At 37.7% G+C, this 19,784-nt stretch overlaps 1 protein-coding gene across 1 annotated transcript in view; it reads left to right on the top strand.

Moving 5' to 3' along the window:
* Nucleotides 1-8,281, top strand: part of LOC142336475 (regulator of nonsense transcripts 1-like) — a 59,179-nt gene extending 50,898 nt beyond the window's left edge. The window contains exons 14-18 of the mRNA XM_075385344.1: nt 2,323-2,455; nt 5,771-5,951; nt 6,776-6,899; nt 7,238-7,342; nt 7,713-8,281. Coding sequence (XP_075241459.1) covers nt 2,323-2,455; nt 5,771-5,951; nt 6,776-6,899; nt 7,238-7,342; nt 7,713-7,886 — 717 coding nt within the window. The 3' untranslated portion in view covers nt 7,887-8,281. The remainder of the gene's footprint in view (nt 1-2,322; nt 2,456-5,770; nt 5,952-6,775; nt 6,900-7,237; nt 7,343-7,712) is intronic.
* The last annotated feature ends 11,503 nt before the right edge of the window (nt 8,282-19,784 follow it).

Here is a 19,784-nt window from a genome sequence, read left to right as displayed (position 1 = left end):
GGGGGGGAGGTTTTCGTAAAAAATTCTTGCTCTCGATAGTGGTTTGTATTTTAAGTGCTGTGCTTCTGGGCTTCTGTTTTTCGAGATTTTATCAATGGAAGTTCTTTGAGTTAAGTTCAGGCCGTGTCCATTCTTGTTCACTGCTCATCTATTTTTATGTGCACAAAGACAATTTTTAAGCCATTTAGCTATATTTTGAGGTAAAATGTATTATTTGTTTTGATCAGAATGCGATCCCTTATCCTCTGAATGATAATAAGAATGAGAAAGCTTTTTCCAATTAAGTAAATTGGAATATAGCCAAAGGTTAAAGATACTTATAACAAAAAATCATCTATAAATCATCCGAGCATAAATTAACATTATCTTAATTATGAAATCAAAGAAACGATTTTTTTAAACTAATGATTTTTGTTTTCTTAATGATAAGAAATCTTGAACGCACTTATGTTGCAATTTAAAAGTCTGCGCTCGTGCTGAGAAACAAAGAAATCATTCAGCTCAACTTTATACATGTTTCACGTTTTGCTGACCGAAATCGATGTCATACCTCATCTTGTTCTGAAGTTTTGTCTGATTTTAATCTTTTTGTTCGCAGATTCGGCTTCAGTATTGAACTTTAGAATGAAAGAGTCCGTTGAACTTTAAAAGTGTGTTTGTTGTTTTATCATAACGGATTTTCATTTATGACAGATAAGCTATCAGCAGTTCAGCTGGGAGTAATTTTGCCTGTATTAGATAATCTCTGCCTGTATGAGCTCCGTCGTATTTCTTACGAAGGAAACCATTTTTTAATTTCCCAATTAGTCTGCAGATTAAGAAATCTCAAGTGTTTTTACGGGCTTTGAAATACTTCCAGTGAAGGACAAGTCAGATGAAACAAACTATTTGAAGTTAGTCATTGTTTAAATGAAGTTAATGTCTTATTAATAGCCGCACAGCGATAGCTGGGGCTATTATTGGCCTTCTCTTGGTTTTTAACATTCAAAGAAGTTGAATTGTATTGGGGCGCTGTCTTCTTTTTTATTTTTTAAGATCTGTTCACACATTCTCATGATCTTTGCAGTCAAATTGGAGTAGTGGTTTTGATCACACCGAAACAAGAAGTGGAAAGAAAAAGCGATTAGTTTTGTGGCGTTAATTTTTTTCGCTCTGATTTTAAAGTAAAGTGAGAAAACGGTGTTTGAACAAAAATTCGCTTTGTCGCTGGTGATTTTTTGTTCACATGCGGCTATTGTACTTTGATTTCTACTGTTTTTCGATTTTTGGATCGGATTTTTTTCTAATTGATTTTTCCAATCCATCCATTGCTCATTATAAGCCTAATTTTTTGTTTCAACCAAATTTCCCTTTCTCGGTAGTAGTTTTTTTTCACGTGCGTCATTTTATCTTTGATTTTTCTGTTTTTTTTTTATTTTTTTGATCTGATTTTACTGTAAATGGTTTTCCCAATTCACTCATAGTCCGTTCTAGGTGTAGTCTTTTGTTAAGTCAATGAAAGCTCTTTGAATTGTACGTCAGGACTTGTCCTGCTATGATTTTATTTCGTCGTCAAGATTTTTGTTGCGACCATATGACGTCACAACCACTTCAAATCTGCTTTTTGTTCATTCGTTCATGCAATTCAACTGAAGTGCGCGCGTGACGTCATTTTTTGTTCTTAGTGTAGGGAGTTTTTGTTCATTCGCGTGTTTAAATTATTTGGTTACATGTGACTTACCTCACTCTCAAAAATTCTTTATTACCTCACTCTTTATTTAATTTAATTCAAAGAGATTAGGTCAAGTAAACGTGTGTCACTCTAAATTAGGGTTATTTGAGAGCAGCTAATAGACTTATACATATTCTGAATCAAAATGTAACATCTCAGCCTTCAATGAAAAGACTAATATTTCTGGTCTGTCTTTTTTTAACTTTTTTTCAGAGTGCTGATCTACGAAGCTATTGCGGCTATTTTCTGGCAATCTGCCAGCTATGTTATGTATTTTGTAGGATTCTAAGGCCCGCAAGTCTATATTGCACCTATAGCAATCTGCAAGCTATATAAATAAAAAATGTACCGATTATTAGAAGTCTGGGCAAAGTCATGGATCTCTGCAAAATTTTGTTAAGCTGCTGAAGTTCAAAGTTATGCTATATCGTATAATTTGATTGAAAAAAATTAAGAAGAACTACTTCAAAGTGAGTGAGAATTCCTTTTACTAGTCAACTCAAATTCATGAAAAAATTGTGAAAACATGTTAAAAAAAACCGATAATAAAGTCAAAGCACAAATACAATCCAATCCAATTCCGTTTATTAACCAATTTTTTTTTTCACTAGCCAACGCTGGCTCAGCAGATGCCGACATTCAATGGAGCAGCAGGTCCACCGGGACCTCCAATGTTCCCTCCCCCGCCTACTCATGACCAGATGGGCATGATGAGCCAGGCCATGCAGCTGCCACCCATACCAGGTATTGCCACTTCGCAAATTGAATGTAATTGCCGCAGATGCTGTTCTCTTCTGAATCATGAGAGCAGGGGTTATTTTTTTATAGCTTTAAGCTAAGCGGAGCTATATTGCGGTAATCTTGGTTTTTTACGACTGGAAGAGGAGTATTGGTGGAGCGTCTTTTTTGGAGTGTATTTAAAACAGGATGCAAAAGTCAATACCGCATGTGAAAGCTAAGCGTTTAGGTCAAAGAGCTGAACTAATTGAAGAGCAGAGAGTGTGAATTTCGTTCACATCGCGTTTTTGAGAGAGCGAGAAAAGTGGGTGTGAAAAACTTATCTGTTGTACGATTTGGAGCCTTTTTGACCATTTCAATCATATATGAGTGTTAAATAGTAGCCGTCAGCCTCTCAACGGCTATTATTTAGGCGCTCTCCTGTTTTTTATTTCAATTCAAAGAGTTTGAATTGTATTGGGGCGCTGTCTTTTTTTTAAAGATCTGTTCGCACATTTTCATGGTTTTTGAAGTCAAATTGGAGTAGTCATTTTGGTCACGCCAAAACAGGAAGTGGAGCGAAAAAACGAGTGGCGTGAAATTTTTTGCTCTAATTTTAAAGTAGAGAGAAAACGGTGTTTGAACAAAAATTCGCTTTCTCGCTAGTGTTTTTTTTGTTCGCATGCGGCAATTTCACTTTGATTGTTATTGTTTTTCAATCTCTTGGATCGGATTTTTTTTCTAAATGGTTTTCCCAATCCATTCATATTTCTTTCTAGGCCTGGTTTTTTGGTTGAACCAAATTTTGAGTGCTCGCTAGTGGTTTGTTGTTCACATGCGGCTTTTTGACATTGATTTTCTGTTTTTTTTAATAGCCGCGTCTTCAATTCCAGGCGGCTATTATAGCGCTCCTAAATTTTTTTTACTTCGTCTAACAGATTTTTGTTTCGTCTTACCCTGACTTCTTGGAATTGACTTTTTCAATGACTTACCTCACTCAAAAAATGACTTCTGAACTCACTTATGGAACTTTTAATTTTATGAACATTTACTTGTTAAATGTCAATAGTGTGCATCTAAGTAGTGCCAAAGATATATGCCCTAATTCTTGATTATTAGAGTCTTGAGTTTTTGATTTGGAATATTAATTTTGGAATCTTATCCGTTTGTGCCCCCAGTACGTTATGCGCCCCCCAGTTATAATGCACGTGCCATTAGATAGTAAGTCATTATGTAAATAATATTGCACGTGCATCTGAGGGGTGCAAATAATATGCGCACACTAAGCTGAGGGGGCACAAACAGAAAAGATCCTTTGAAAAGCCCTATTATGGCTTTCTCCTTATAGAGCTTATGTGTCTCATAAAAATGACAGCCCAAAGCTAACCCAAAAGTCTAGTGGTCCATTAAAGGACTGGTGGTCGGTCTGTCTATCTAATCTCTTTAGTTGTTTCAATTCATAGAAGGCTCCTAGCGGCTATCACGGCTATTTTCCGGCAATTGCTATTTTCCTATGTTTGCTTTTTGATCTGATTTTTTTAGAAATGGTTTTCCCAATTCACTCATAGTCCACTCTAGGTCTAGTTTTGTTTAGTCAACGAGAATTCTTTGAGTTGTACGTCAGGACTTGTCCTGCTATGTTTTTTCTTAAATTCGCTTTACCTTTTGATCACGTTTTTCGTTTTACTTAAGTCACGATTTTCACCCTTGACTTTTGACTACTTCACTCATTGTTTTGTTAAATGGATTCGAAATTCTTCCACGTATTGAATTACGCAATGTGGTGAGTATTGTCAAATTCAAAGGAGCAAAATCAAAAGAAAGGGGGGTAAACATAAAAAGCCCGGTCATTAAATAATAATGCTTTTGGTTATCAAACTTTATTAAAGCTTTTGTTGGCTGGCATTAGCATTATGCTTAATAGGCTTCAGTTCAGGAGTTGAATTAAGTGTTTTTTTATAACCTAGCCGAGTATTCAGAATTTACACACCAAATGAGAACACTTTGACACTTGGAAAAATTCTGTAGATTTCTGTATTATTTTCTTTTTTGTTTCAATCCCAAAGTGGGTCAACGGCGGCTGTTTTCTGGCAATTTGCCGGCTATGTTTTATGTGCAATCTTGAGCTATTTTTCTGATTTCGCCGTTTTAGACGCTTTTGGTTCTTGTCCTCTTCATGTTTTCAGTTGCTGGTGTTACGTAATTGGTTGAATTGAGCTGCTATGTTAGTTTTCGTGGCATTTTGACATCGGCAATATCAGTTTGAGTTTGTTCTAACAATTTTAAATAGGTTAAATTTAACGATTTTTTCGCTCAGGGTTATGATTTTTAAGTGCAAACAATTAAAGATTAAAGCTTCGATAGCATACATTTTTAAATAAAAATAAATAAATTATCTTTTCATTCTCTCTCATGTTTTGTGTTTTACAGTGCGTTTGGGTGTCCCTTAGGGGCTCAATAAATCAGCAGGAACTGCTTCTTAAGGTTTGTTGGGAACAGTTTTTTGAGACTTAGCAGTTTTCAGCGAAGTTTGTTAAAAAAAATTGACTGATTTTTTAGGTTTTGTCCTTTAACTATTTCTTTTTGCTCGATTTTTCTCCTTTTTCGAGATTTATCGTTGCTTTTTTTTATTCTGTCGTTTGATAGTCAACTGTTTGCGCTAAATTTTTTTAAACCAGAAAATATATCATACACAATGCTTCTGGAGTTGTAACTTAAGAAAAAAATTCCGAGAAAATTTCATGTTTTTCCGATAATTTGTTTATTCCAGTTGTTGTTTCAAAATGAATAGTATAATAAAAATAGTAGATGTTCCAGTTAGTGGTTGGCTTGTGTAAGTTTTTTTACTTCAATTTGATTCCGGAGTTTTCTGGTTATGTTGTTTTGTTGCATCGTCTGACGCTCTTTTTTTCGTTTTACATTTGTTCACAGCAAAGCTAAAAAATTCTTTTTCTGAATGACTTCTTCCTCTTATTAACGGCGTTTGCGCATGTTACATCATTTCTCACTCTCTAGCAAAGGTTTTAGGATCGTTTGCGTGATACGCGACTTATGTCACTCAATAAAATGACTTTTGCGCTTTAAAACTTAAGTTTAATCTGAATTAGTTTGTGGTCAAAGCAATTCATATGTGTAATAAAGGTCCCTAATAAAAAGGCTTCTGAGGAATGAATTTTAGCTAGATAAGAGGAAGGGTTCATATTTGAAATCCGTCTGCAAATATTTCTGATCCTAAAAATTTTGCTCTTGTGGGGTTCGCAAGTGTACTCAAGAATAGATTGGTTATCTATTCGGTCAGAGGCTTAATTACTTTGGGACTTGTTAATCAATCTGGTTGCTAAGGAATGCCTGTGCCCATCAACATGTTCATGCCACCTCCTCCCCCGCCCGCCTTCTTCCAGCAAATGAGTCAGCAGCAGAATTCGCAACAGATGAACAGCCAGCAGATGACTGGTGGGCCATCCAACAGAATGCAACAGATGGGGCCAGGTGGGAGGAACAAACAGCCACCCAGATACAACAGGTACATTGGGTTGTTTGCCATTAATTACAATACTTTACTCCGAGTTCGATTGTGTTCCATGGTGGGGGTTTTCAGTCCTGCTAATGCAGTATTTCTTGAGCGAATTTGGGGAAATTTGAGCGATTTTGGGGAAAAAATTTCATGTTTTTGATTGAGCGCGGCTGACTATCAATAACTAAGGCAGTTATCAATTATCTTTACATCAAGCAACCTTTTGACATACAGTCGAATTTTATGCCTCAGGGTATCCACAATATGTTTCTGATCAGGGTTCATTTTCTGACTTGAAAAAGGGGCATGGATTGAACTAAATAGAACGCCAAACAAACTCTTTACTACCGAGCACTGAATTATAGACAAGAAAATAGGTAAATGGCTTCCCTGAAGCGCTCTCAATTAAAAGTCGAGTAATGATAATCTTAATGAAAAAAATTTTGCAATTGTTGATGAATTTAGGGTTCTACGCGTTCTTGTCCACTTGCTTCCCCGTTTTTGCCGTCACGTTGTTTGCCTTTGTCGTTTTAGGAAATAAAATTGTAATCACAGGATTTAACCCAAAATATAAAGAAAGAGGTACCGTAAAAACGAGGAAAATGTAATTTGAAGGTTTCTGAGAAAATGAAACGCAATAAAATGGAAATTTGATATTAAATACGAACTAAATTGCGTTATCTTAAAATTTTTTTTTATCTCAAGTTGCATTTAATGTCTACTATCGACTTGGTTAGAGTAAAATTGAATTTGACCGATAACTATTGTTCACTTGAAAATGTTTGCGATCAGCGAGAGGGACATTGCTAAATTCATCGACATTTGGGTTTTAGGAATTTTGCTGGGCGCAATCAGGGATCAGCTGCAATGGGTGTTGGCAGTGCTGGATCTTCGCAGCTGAGCCAGGGGTTGTCTCAACCTGGACTCTCACAGATGTCACTTGGGCTTCAAAGCCAGGTAAAATTAAAGCATTCAACCAATTTGCCAGACTGAATTCTGTTCCAATTTTGTTCATATGAAATAGTAGTATAGAATGTTAACTGCTCTCGAACAAAGTTTGAAACCAGTTATTGTTGTCTTTTTTAACCAAATTCTTTGCTTTAACGTTTTGTTCTAGAATGTTCCTTGAAAATTATATGACAGTCATTTTTGACCCTCCCCTATTAAAATTATTGCCCCACTAAATAAAGCTACAAATGAAACCCCGTGCTGCAATAAGTACGGGGGCTACAATGGAGTCTAATTCGCGGTAGTCGCTCGGTTTGAGAGATGCTCATGTTTGTTTGTGTGTTCAGGATATGACTCAGTTCTCTCAAGGCTGCCACCAGTCCATGTCATTTAGTGGACAGCCAGTGGCACTGGGACAGAATGGATTGTCTCAGGCAGAGATGCTATCACAGGTCAGTCGCCTCTCCCCTCCCTTCTCACTTCATTTCACATCACATTCAGTTATTCTTATTAGCAGTCCTTGTTCTTACGTTAGTTGAGTGCATTTTAGACTATGGTTTGTCGTTAGTTCTCATTTTGGCGTTAATTTCTTGGGGTAATTACTTGGCCTGTACTTACGTGCTGGGCTTTCAAGCTTGTTTTTTGAACAAAAACTGTAAAAAATAAAAACCATTTGCATTCCGTGGATGGTGTTCTCCCTGAAAAGAGAGAACACGTCGTTAATGTCATTAGCTGCAATTATTTTCAGGGTAGGGACGTAAATGATACCTTGGCGATATATCTTCCTGAAAACAAGTTTATTCACTGGGTGTGTCGTTATAGGAAAGTTTCTACATAGAGGACATGCAATCACAAGGCGACGTTCTCCTGTCTCAAGATTCTTCTGGTATCCCTATGCAGTCTGGGGGAGGAGGGGGGCCTAATGGCGTGGGTGGTGGTAGTGGCGGAGCAGGAGCTCCTGAGAGATCTTACCTTTCCTTCAACTCCCAATTCTAAGCTCCCGATGCGACCCTTATACGAGGTCTCCCTTCAATAGCCGAGATCTCGGTTGAGGGAAGCACAGTTGAAACTGAACACGCGGGATCGAATAAACTGCTCCGATAAACCCTGGGCTGTCTCAAAGCTTTGGAAGCTTGGGAACGTTGAGGGTTTGGATGTTTTCAACTGGACAGAGCTCCTATGCTTGAAAAGGGACTCAATCATCACACACGAGATTGCGACCGACTGAAATGGTGATAGCGAGCCACAGACTTTAATGAATGAAAACTTGATTTGTCACTTTTATTGGCGTTCGCCTTCAGAAAAATGTGTTTTAGTTGAAAATATGTATAGGTGTTCAATACATGGGTGGTTAAATATCAATCAAAGAATTCAACTATTTTCAAATTTCAGTCTTTTTATAGCTACGAAGCTGAGCGTAGCTATATTGAGGGCGCTGTCTTATAATAATAATAATAATAAATTGTTCGTAGTGACGTTGTCATAAAATATTAGCAAGAAAATACATACATTGTACAAATACAATCGGTTACAATTGGTGACACTACAAGGTCGCCATTAAACCTATCTGGTTTGTTTTCAGGCGCCTCACGGAAGAGTTGTACAATTTTAGTTGAAATAATAATAAAAAAGTGTTTAAAAATGAAAAGTTGTCCTTTCCAGTAGAGATTAACTAAAGAAACTGTGTTTGTAGCTATCAAAAATTTTGCTCTAATGAGCATGAAAGAGTCTGTCTAGCAGGTCCTGGTTACCAGTTATATAAAGATTCAAAAATATATGGCAAAATTCATGTATGTTGGCCTCTTTTATTGTTCTAACATCTTCAATAAAAGAGTTGTTATAATTCAATGCCATTTTGAGCATCCCAAGAACTCTACATTTCAATGAATTGGTATCGAATCTTTGTCTGCTAATTTTTACAAACTGTCCACGATTTCTCTTTTTCATGATATCATTAAGATCCGAGTCCGCTATTATTGTTGAAAAAACTTCACTTAGCGGTTGCTTTTTTATTAGTTTTACTAGTAGTTTGAATATTTCAAAAGCATGTAACAGCATTAGGGCGCTGTTTTTTTAAAAGCCGCGAAGCGATAGCGGCTATTATTGGGGGCATTGTGGTTTTTTTATAATTCAAAGAATTTGAATTGTATTGGGGCGCTGTATTTTTTAATCGCTCTCGTAGAAAAGCAATTATTATAAGATATTTTTCCACAATTTTCTTTTATCTTTCAACTTTCAAACCGGGATAAACAGGTAAATCCCAGCGGGTATTAAGTTTCATAAGAGGCCCAAAGAGGGCTTTAGTAGTCCTGCAAGTGCTTAGAGTTGTGCAGTTGCTGAGATGGCCTTAATTTAAGGTTAAAATGTCATTTTCAGTTTTTTGTTTGATTAGTCTTAGGTTTAAGTTTTTAAAAAAGTTGATGAAGGTCTTTTGCGAGACAAAGTTAATTGTAATGACCATTTCTTGAGCTATATATCTTGGTACTACAAACACAAAGTGATAATAATTTTAGCAGTTTTTGCAAGTTTTTTGAAAATGTTTGTCCTTTTTTTCCATCCTCAGAGGCCAACGAATCTCCTTTAAGGTTCGATATTAGGGCACTGCAGAGTTTTTAGTAACAATGGAATGTTTTGCAACATTTTTTGTCTCAATTTGTAGCATTCAGTTGCTGCATGGTTGTTAGTTTCAATTAATTAGTTTCAATAATTTAACATTTCGAATTTTTAAAATTTTCTGATAAAATTTGCAATTTTCCTCAAGTTGTTGTTCTTGCCTCATTAGCCACGTAACCTCCTCCAGGGTTAGATATTTTGTTATTACATAGTTGCTAGGAGGCAATTGAATGATTTTCAACATTTTTATAGAGCGAATTTCTGGTCTTCTCGTCCTCAGAAACGGGATAAACAGGTAGTGCCAAGTGGTCATTAAGTTCTCTTAGAGCTTTTCAGCTGTGTTTCAGCACAAACTGTTTTGGAGACTTATACATAGGCTGTGAAGGGCGGTTCTTAGAGGTGAATGAAGACCCCTTGTCGTACTTTATTATTATTGAGTAGTTACTCGCGACGCGGGTGCGTTTACTATTATTGAAATTGTGATTCGCGGAGCCAAATCCTGAGTTGAGTATTTTATGCTTACTCGCGGAACGGGTCTGAAGAGAGAGTTACTCAACTGATATTGAATTGCAAAACTTTAAGAACGAACTAAAGTGGATATTAACAACTCTAGAAGATGTGATCAGACATGTCTGATCACGAAGCGAAAAACCAAGAAAGAAAGTATTGAAATGATCATAGAAAGTATTGAAATGATCATAAGACAAGAATTGAACAAATTATTAACTGAATGATGAAGGGCAAATAAATTGATCTAAATTAGGAGCATCGTATTAGAATATACTACATCAGATAAATAACAAAGGATTATATTCTTGGGTATCACATACCCCTTGGTTCGACAAAGAAAATAGTGACAAAAGCGATTTTCGTGTGTATAATATAATAACAATATTTACAAATTAATACTTGGTCCCCGGTTAAATAAATAAAAACAATATTTGTACTGGTTATCATAGCTAAGAAATAGGTAATATTAATTTAAAGGTTTATAACTGATTCAGTTTGAAGGAGAATTCAGTTTTTATTCGAGCTTTACTCATCCATCGTTTCTTGATTTTCGGCTTCGAATACCTTCATAGAACGTACCAACGTCGGAGTATCAATGTCCGGGGCGTGTGGCAAGACGTTTCCTATTATCCGGGAGATGTTGGTTTTGTCCGGCTCTTGATCCGCAATGTGCTGGACAGTTTCGATGATCGAGTCAGGTGGAGGCTGATAATTTTCAACATCTCCCGCTCTGCGTGGACGTTTGAGAGGGGCTGTAATTGCTGAATCTGATGACGATTCAAAACCATAATTTGACGGGCTTCGTCTATTTCTATCTGAGGAACTTTTGCCCTGTGTTGGAGCGGAATCCACTAGTTGAGGTGCCGATGAGGAAGCCGATTGTTCTGGAATAACTAATTCGCTTGCCAAATCTTGTTGGGGTAAAGCAGTTTGATTTCGGAGTGCAACAAAGTTAGAGATTTTTGGAATTCGCCCTCGCATCGCGCGTGAAATGTTAGAGCGTGACAACGATACTCCGCTGGCCCGATCTCGTTTTCTATGCTTCATTTTCTTATCGCCTTCAAGTTTTATTTTTATTTCTTATCGCCACGTGAATTGTTCTATGTGTGATTGAATTCGTTCTTCAACTAATTCTTCACCCGTTCGGATACCTCTTCTATCCGCGTAAACATTTAGTGGAGTCTGTCTCTCCTGTGTTGTGCCAAATTTTGCAATATCGCTATTGCGGATTATTACCGTTGGTTTGCCTGTCTCTTTGATGGTGGAGGTCGTTGGGCTGACCTTCAGTGTGTTGGATCCTGGCACTAACACTTCATAGAGGCCCTCCAAATTTTTCTTGGACCTTCTTTTTCCGTTCACTTCGCGGGCCAGTTTGATTTGCACTGCTCGCTCTGGCATTGGTATTGGGCGACAGGTGTTTGTGCGTATAAAGAGTGATTCGCCATCCGTGTTCGCTTGTTCGCGTTTACTTGTTTCTCTCGCTGTGCAATTCATCCCGAGTTCCACTTCTATATCGCTGCGCTATCCGTTTACCAATTTGTCATCGGGAAGGATTGCCTCAGTTGTTACAGTGTCCTCATCTAAATAACGATTGGCAATATCTTCGTGAGACAGATTGGACAATTTAGGTTTTGTAGCGATTACGCTAAGCGGGGTATTAGGTTTTCGACCAAAATGTGCTTCGAATGATTCAGATGTGATTCAAATGTGCATTCTGATTGCAGATTCGCAATTGATGAATTATTATTTTTAATGCATGAAATGTGTACTTGCGGATTTCTCTTCTTTAAAACATGCCAATCTATTCTTAACTGTTTGAATTAATCTTTCCACCAAACCAAGAGCACGATGATCATTAACTGGAGCTTCAATAATTTGATATGGTTCTCATTGCAGAAACTCTTTACTTGATTTCCAATTCAACATTTCGCTTGATCCAATCTGATGGAGCGTGGAACTCCATGATTTTCTATATACATGTCCAAAAATTTGAGAACATTCGGCCCATTGGCCTTTTCATATATACATGCAATTTAATATTTAGAAAATCGGTCTATAGCAGCTAAGAAGCATACTTCATTACCTTTTTCGTCAAAGAAAGGTCCCCCAAGATCAATTTGCAATTCTTGATTTGCTTCAACACATGGTATATGAGGTTTAAATTGTTTAGCAGGGTTTACAGATTTTAATTTCTTACCGAGAGCAGTGCACGGTTTGCACTATGTTGCTTTGACAATTATTTGACGGTTTATATATGGCCACCAGCAGTGCGTGGCCATACAAATCATCCCCCATGTACCCGGGTGGCTTGCGTATATATCGTCGAGTAAAGCCTCTAGCAATACGTTTGGTATCGCCACCTTTTCATCAATACAAACGCAGCCGGATCGCACGTATAGATCCCTTCCTATATGAGTGGATATATGGGTTGAGGGCTTTTAAACTACTTTCGTTGTTATTCAAGATGCAGTCGCGGACTTCTTTTAATAATACCGTGTCCTTACTTGTTAATGATGCGATCAGAGATTTTCTGAAGATTTTTTGCAATAATGTGATCAAATGTAGAAACTTGAGTGCTTGGTGTGAGAGGTGTGCTGGGGTTAGAAGATAGGGCTGGGGATGTTGGGGTTAAAATTGTTCGCGGATTTGCGGTACGAGTAGCGGTTGGGGAAGTTGCCGGTTGATTCGGAACGCGAGTTGCATTCGCGGAGTTTGCTGCCTGATTCGCGGCGCGTGAGGATGTCACTGTCGATGAACTTGTATTTGCGTTATGAGAAGCATCATTGAAACGGACTCTGGTGATACGTTTCTTTGAAGGCATCTTACGTGTTGTTGTTTTGATATAATTTATACGACTTTATTTAATTTTGAGGAGCTAGTCAACTGATTTGTAGACTGACTTAAGGCAAAAAGCACTGATGCCAATTTTGGGTCGTGACTTTTAGGATTATTTGTGGAATGTTGTTTAATTGGCGGGAAATTGGACTTATTCAATTGAGTTTCGCGCTTTGCGAGATATCTGCCATTCTGAATTTGGAATGATTGTTTACACTTACTTGTATTTCGCCTAGAGAGAGAAGTGTTAAGTGGTAATTGCGACGCGGGATCTACATATTTTAAATTGCTGAAATTACGATTAGTATTTGAGGGGGGTTTTCGCGGAGCGAGAAAGATAGAATAATTATGTTTGTGTACTCGTGCTGCGTGTGCGCTAATTATGTTTATCGCCTTATTGTTGGCCTAAGTTTTAGGTGTGATGTGCGATGCGAGATCTTGTGCTTTTATTAATTGATGTAAATGAGATGCAGCTTCTGAAGTTTTTAAGTAAAGTGAATTAACAGATGCAGAAATTAAGTTTAAATTGGCGACAATAAATTCCTCATCACAGTCAGAGACTTTTTAGCTTTTTGATTCGGGTGTCTAGAAATATAGTCAACTAAACCCATTTTTGCACCTAGTAAAGGTTCAATGTCAAATTGAATTGGAAGTAAACGATCAATCCAGCGAGTTAATCGACTATTGTAGGATTTATTTGATCTATTTTCTTTCAGGATAGACAGGAGAGCTCTATGATCGGTAATAACTAAAAAATATTTACCATAGAGGTAATTTTTGAAATATTAAATAGACCAGACTACTCCGGGAAGTTCAAGTTCGTTTACGCTATATCGTTCTTCGCAAGGGTTTAAAAATCGAGACGTAAATGCGATTGGTTTCCAGCCACCAATTGTCAATTGTTCAAGTGCTGCTCCAAGACCAGAGCAGGACGCATCACATTTTACGCGTGTTTCGAGTTGTTGCGTTATAGTGACTACTTTCTGTAGCGTTTGCGATGCGATTCTTTATCTCACGAAAGCAGTTTTGGTGCGCTTCGGTCCAGAGGAATTTAGATGTCTTTTTCAGCAAAGGACGGAGAGGGTGACTAATTTGAGCAAGACTCGGAATAATTTACCGATATAATGTACCGACCCCAGAAAAGAACCGAGTTTTTTTGGAGTTTTCGGAGCTTCAAGAGCTAAGATAGCAGACATTTTACACTCGACGGGCGAGATACCTGATTGAGAAATATGATACCCTAGCCAATCAATTTCTAATTTAGCGAAGTGACATTTTGGAAGGTTTATTCTAAGATTTTCGTCATCTTAACGTCTAAGGCAGCTCATAACATAAGGTTCATTTTCTTCCAGTGACCCTTGCTTACAACCAAAATGTCGTCTAAGAAACAGTAGGTATTCTTTAGACCAATTAGGGTATCATCCATTGCTTTTTGAATTTCTGCTGGCATATCTGTTAACCCGTAAAATCCTGTTTGAAATCTGTAAGTGCCGGTCATATCACCGATAATTAAGTTAAAGTTACAGTGGTTTGCCGTATTAGCATCCAGATTTAATTGGCTGTACGCGTACTTCAAATCTAGCGTAGAAAAATATATTGTATCTTGCGACACGGGAGCACTAATTTGCTGAGAAATAGATTCGATAAGTGTGCCGATATTCGGCATTTGATATTTGTTATTGTGAATGGCTTTATTTAGTACTTTAAAATCCAGCGCAAGCTTGATCGTTTGATCTTTCTTTATAGTGATCACTATTGGTGATTTGAAATATTTATCAGGACAACTAGAAAGTTTTATTATATGTTTTTTGTCTAGTAATTTCTTAAGTTCGTTATTGACTTTATCTTGCAGGTTGATAGGATTACGTCTGCCTTATTGTTGTCTAGGTTGAAATTCTTGTGAAATTTAGATTCAGCTACATGATTTTTAGATCTAGATCGTCAAATGCGAGATAATAATTCGGGAAAGATTTTTGCGATTTGTTCTTTAAATTCTGACGAAGAAGAAATGTTGTTGACGAGATTACCTTTAAGGGATGTAGATCGTGTCACTGCTAATCCTAGTTGATCAAAGAAGTCTCGGCCAATAAGAGATTTGAGACCATCAGCTACGACGGTGAATGTTGCTGAATCAAAAGTCCACCCGTTGCTTGTTGGAGATTGTATCTTTTCTTCGACATGAATTGGCTCATTCGAGAAAAGTCCGAAGTTGTGGGAGCACCTTTTCGCTGATTCAGAAAGCGCGAGGAGTGCTTTGTACCACTTGCGGCGCGAGTGAGCCATTGAGAATGCTGCATGCGCTTCCGGAGTCCACGAGCAGTGTAGTAGTGATATTACTGATTTTGATGGGCATGTTGAGGGGCTCAACTTTCTCTACAGCATTTTTGATTACCGCAACCTTATTATCCTCCTCGCTGCTGTAATCTGATTCATAGAGTTTAGCTGGTTGAAGGAAGTTCACTGAATCTTCCGGATGTGGTTCTTCTTCCACAGTGTTTAGAGTCGTTTTCTTAGAGTTTTGTGGTTTTGCGTTCTTTTGTTTCCGACAGACTTTTGCAAAAAGATTTAACAGTCCACAATTATTGCAAGTTTTACCTTTTGCGATATATTTATCGTGGTGATTGGGAAGCCAAATTCCCCCGCAGTTTGAACAATAGATTGTGGAGCGGTGGTTTTGTCTCTGGAAATTGTTCGGATTTGACCAATTTGGTGTCCGAGAGCTATTTGGAAACTGTACTGCGTTAACACTGGCTGGAATGAGAGCCTTGTTGTGCTGCTGAATTTGGTGTTGATTACACATACCGAGTTCCATATTGATTGCTTAATCTAAGGCCTGACGCGGTTCCACTCTCTGTTTGAGAAGTTCTTTTTGAATTTCCGGATCAATCAAGTTAGTGATGAATACATCACGTATCAAAGTTTCCTCTTTATTTTTGAAGTCGCAGTTTTCTGCCAATTCTTTGTTTACCGTAGAAATGTTCTACTGTTTCTCCCCGGAGTTGTTTCGTAATTAGGAAAACGTGAAGATCGAAAGTGATGTTTCGAGGGCGGATGAATGCCTCTTCCACGATCTTCCAAAATTCTGCAGTAGCTAGAGTATCAATCATGATGTGCGGGTTTTTGCAGTTAAAAATGCGACGTCCTTCCACTCCGATACTCAGATAGAGGAGAGACACTGTTTTGGGATCCGCAAGTGACCACGGCTTGTCGCCGCACCTTATGCCGATCTCGATTAGCCGGTGGCATTTATTTTGCCAGTTCATATTTTGTTGTGCGTTGCTAGCATTCCTTTCCCTCTCCGATTGTGCAGAAGAGCCGACTATCGTTTCCTCGTATATTTGTTCGAGTGGGAGGTCCACCATCTCGGGTTTGGGTCCAAGTAGAGTGTCGAGAATTATATATTTTTTTGCGAATATTGCCAATTTCTATTGCACTCTCCATTTCCCCCATCGAAGGGGGGATCGGGTGTTGTTTTATCTCAGAAAGCGCTTATCCCGAGTGGTGTACGCTTGTTTACTGACTGCGCCATGTCGTACTTTGTTATTATTGAGTAGTTACTCGCGACGCAGTTGCGTTTAGTATTATTGAAATTGTGATTCCCGGAGCGAAATCCTGAGTTGAGTGTTTTATGCTTACTCGCGGAGCGGGTTTGAAAAGAGAGTTATTCAACTGATATTGAATTGCAAAACTTGAAGAATGAACTGAAGTGCTTATAAGCAACTCTGGAAGGTGTGATCAGACATGTCTGATCACGAAGCGGGAAACCAAGAAAGGAAGTATTGAAATGATCATAAATCAAGAATTGAACAAAGTATGAACTGAATGATGAAGGGCAAATAAATTGAAATAAATTAAGAGCATCGTATTAAAATGTACTACATCAAATAAATAACAAAGGATTATATCCTTGGGTATCACACCCCTCCACTAATGACCCCCCCCCACTATTGCCCCCCCCCCCGCGCTGTTACCCCCACCCCATTGTTGCGCCCATCAGACCCCGGTGCACGCGCCCCCGTGTCTAGCTACTGACGAACACCCGCTCGCTAAAAATACGCAAAATTATACTACTGTGCACAATTTTTTTCAAGCTTTGAAAATTTTTGACATTTTTTGAGTTTTTTCAGCCCTAGATGTCAATAGTGAGATTTAGTGACAATAGTTAAAATTGAAACAGAGACAAAGTTACAAATAATCTAAGCGAAAAAATGACGAAGTCCCAAAAACCAGAAGTTATCGACTTTACATATGTCATATAACAGAGAACAAAGAACAGAGAACTATGGAACCTATTTTTATTTCATGTCGTTTATAAATTCATGTCGTTTATAAATTTATAAATTCCTTCATTTATAAATTCGATCCATTTATAAATTTATAAATCCTTCATTTATAAATTCGATCCATTTATAAATTTATAAATCCTTCATTTATAAATTCATATCTTTTCCCCTTCCTTTCCTTTTTCCTTCAAAGGATGAGTGCAAATAGTGCAAACAGATGATAGTGCGCATGGATTTAGTAATAAAAGAGATGCGAGATTCAATAAAAGAGTGTAGTAGAGTTTGTAGTAGAGCGAGAACAATTAGGGGCAATTATCTCGCGTTAGCAGATTTAGTTTGTTCAAGCTCAAGTGGTTTGTAATTACGCCTGGCCAGATCAAAATCAGACTTGCGCCACTTATGTGCATCTTACGAGCAGTCTGTTGCAAGTACATGTACATGTAGGAAACATTAGGCGAGAAAGAATGTGCATAAAATTTGCATGCATATGACTCATTAGGTTGATAAAATACAGCCTATACATAACCAGAAGTGACATGTACATAGTAATGATCTTCAAAAAATGCATGATGCAAATTGTACTGATTCAGGGCTGCAAAGCTCCTTTAGGGTCTCTTGTACCTCCTTAATAATGGCGTCTCCTTAATAATGACCAATGGCATCTGTTGTTAGTCAGACTTACAAATAAGAAAGGACAAAGAACAACAAGTAAAAGTAAACCTCTAAGGGCAAATTTCACTAATACTTTACAGAACTCTAATGACCGAATCACAAAAGCAATGTTCTTGTTGAGAGAAAACTTCATATAAGTTAACTCTTGCAGTTTTAAACTGTCAATTATGCATCTCTTCAATTGAATTATGTGACAAAGCAACAACAATTACAACAATTAGGTCCAAGCCAATTTAATCAACCACTCTCCATAATTCAATAAAAACAATAGCCTCTATGCGCCATTATAGCACACGTATCATTTGCAGAAAATCGTAAGAAAAACGGCGAAAACCGCACTGATAATACAGCACGTAAAAAGTTTTCTCAAAAGCCATTATATTTGTTTAAACAAAAATTTCTCTCTCCGCTTTAAAAGGAGTTTGAAAAAGTTTTACGTTTGCATTTTTTGATTCTTTCACCATTTTAGTTTAAGCAAAACTACTGCTTTAATTTGACTTTTCTGTGAAAATTCTCTTGAAAAATTGAAAAAAGAATATGAAGATCTTAAAAAATATTATATAAACCACAATGAGTCTGATACATCCTAGCTTCTGGCTATTGTGACACGTGGTAATTAACATTGAAATTGTCGCTTATAAAAACCTATTTGGGTAGAACCCAGGTCGAGGTGGCCAGACCGAAGTGACCCCTGATCAGACGAGTTTCGAGCGCACACATGTTCCCGGTGCGCTCGAATTACATGGTCTGGAAAAAGCTTCGAGCGCACTTTTGTCTGGACAATGGTCTGGAACTTGCCTGATCAGAGGCCACTTTGTTCTGGGACGGTCTGATCAGAGGTCACTTTGGTCTGGGACGGTCTGATCAGAGACAGTTTCAGGCGCACACAAGTCTGATCAGAGGCCGATTCGAGCGCACACTAGTCTGACCAGAGACCAATTCGAGCGACATTTTTTTCAAGTTTTTTTTTGTTTACTGACTTTTGTTGTCTCGGTTAAGAGACAACAATAAAACAGCATTCTGATCGGAACTTCATCTGAAAACCTGATGGGTTTGATCAGAACCAAGGGGTCCAGCTGATAACAACTGCCGGTCCCCTCAAGAAAAGATTTTGAATCAAAGTAGATCAAGACGTTTTTATGCAGAGCTGTCTAAGTTTATTTTTTCAGTTAAAAGCATAAAAAAATGGCATACTCAGTAATTTTTTTAATCATTTTTTTTCGATTTACTTTCATTAACATTACTTTCAGGATTGGTTTTTTGTTAGTTGAATATAAGATTGATAAAATGATAGATGAAATGAATATATTATAACGATATTGAGAGATTTGTTCATGTTTAAAATCATTCTCTGATCAGACCATTTCGAACGCACTTTAGTCTGGACAATGGTCTGGAACTCGTTTGGACAATAGTCTGGAACTTGTCTGATCAGGGGTCACTTCGGTCTGGAAATCGCCTGATCAGAGGCGGCTTCGAGCGCACTTCGAGCGCGCAATGATCTTCGAGCGCATTCTTGTCTGATCAGAGGTTACTTCGGTCTGGGACGGTCTGATCAGAGGTCCCACTTGTCTGGGATGGTCTGATCAGAAGCGATTTCGAGCGCGACCTCAACCTGGGAAGTATCTAAATTATGTAGAAAATTACGCAAAAATTGATCAAATTTATGGTAAAACGGCGAAGTGCAAAAACTTGGATACGTCTTCGAAAAAGGTAAATTTTGACATTTTTTTCAATCTAAAAAGTTGCACCCGAAGGATTTTTCTGTGATAACACTCAGGTCTTCGTACGTCGAATACATCGATCGGCCAAAATCACTGAACTAAACAAAACAGTTGACGATAGAGTTCCTCCCCCACTGAGTGAAGTCGGAACAATTATCTTCAACTTGTATCCTATACTTTCTATAAAGCTTATCTTCAATTAATTACTTTCTACATTACTCAACTTCAGAGTCTCTTTGTTGCAAATATTCTGAATT

The sequence above is a fragment of the Convolutriloba macropyga genome, chromosome 3 (genome assembly GCF_964194025.1).
Source record: "Convolutriloba macropyga chromosome 3, txConMacr16.3, whole genome shotgun sequence".
NCBI lineage: Eukaryota > Metazoa > Xenacoelomorpha > Acoela > Convolutidae > Convolutriloba > Convolutriloba macropyga.
Note: the sequence above shows the minus strand (reverse complement) of the source record. Positions and strands in the feature narration are given on the sequence as shown.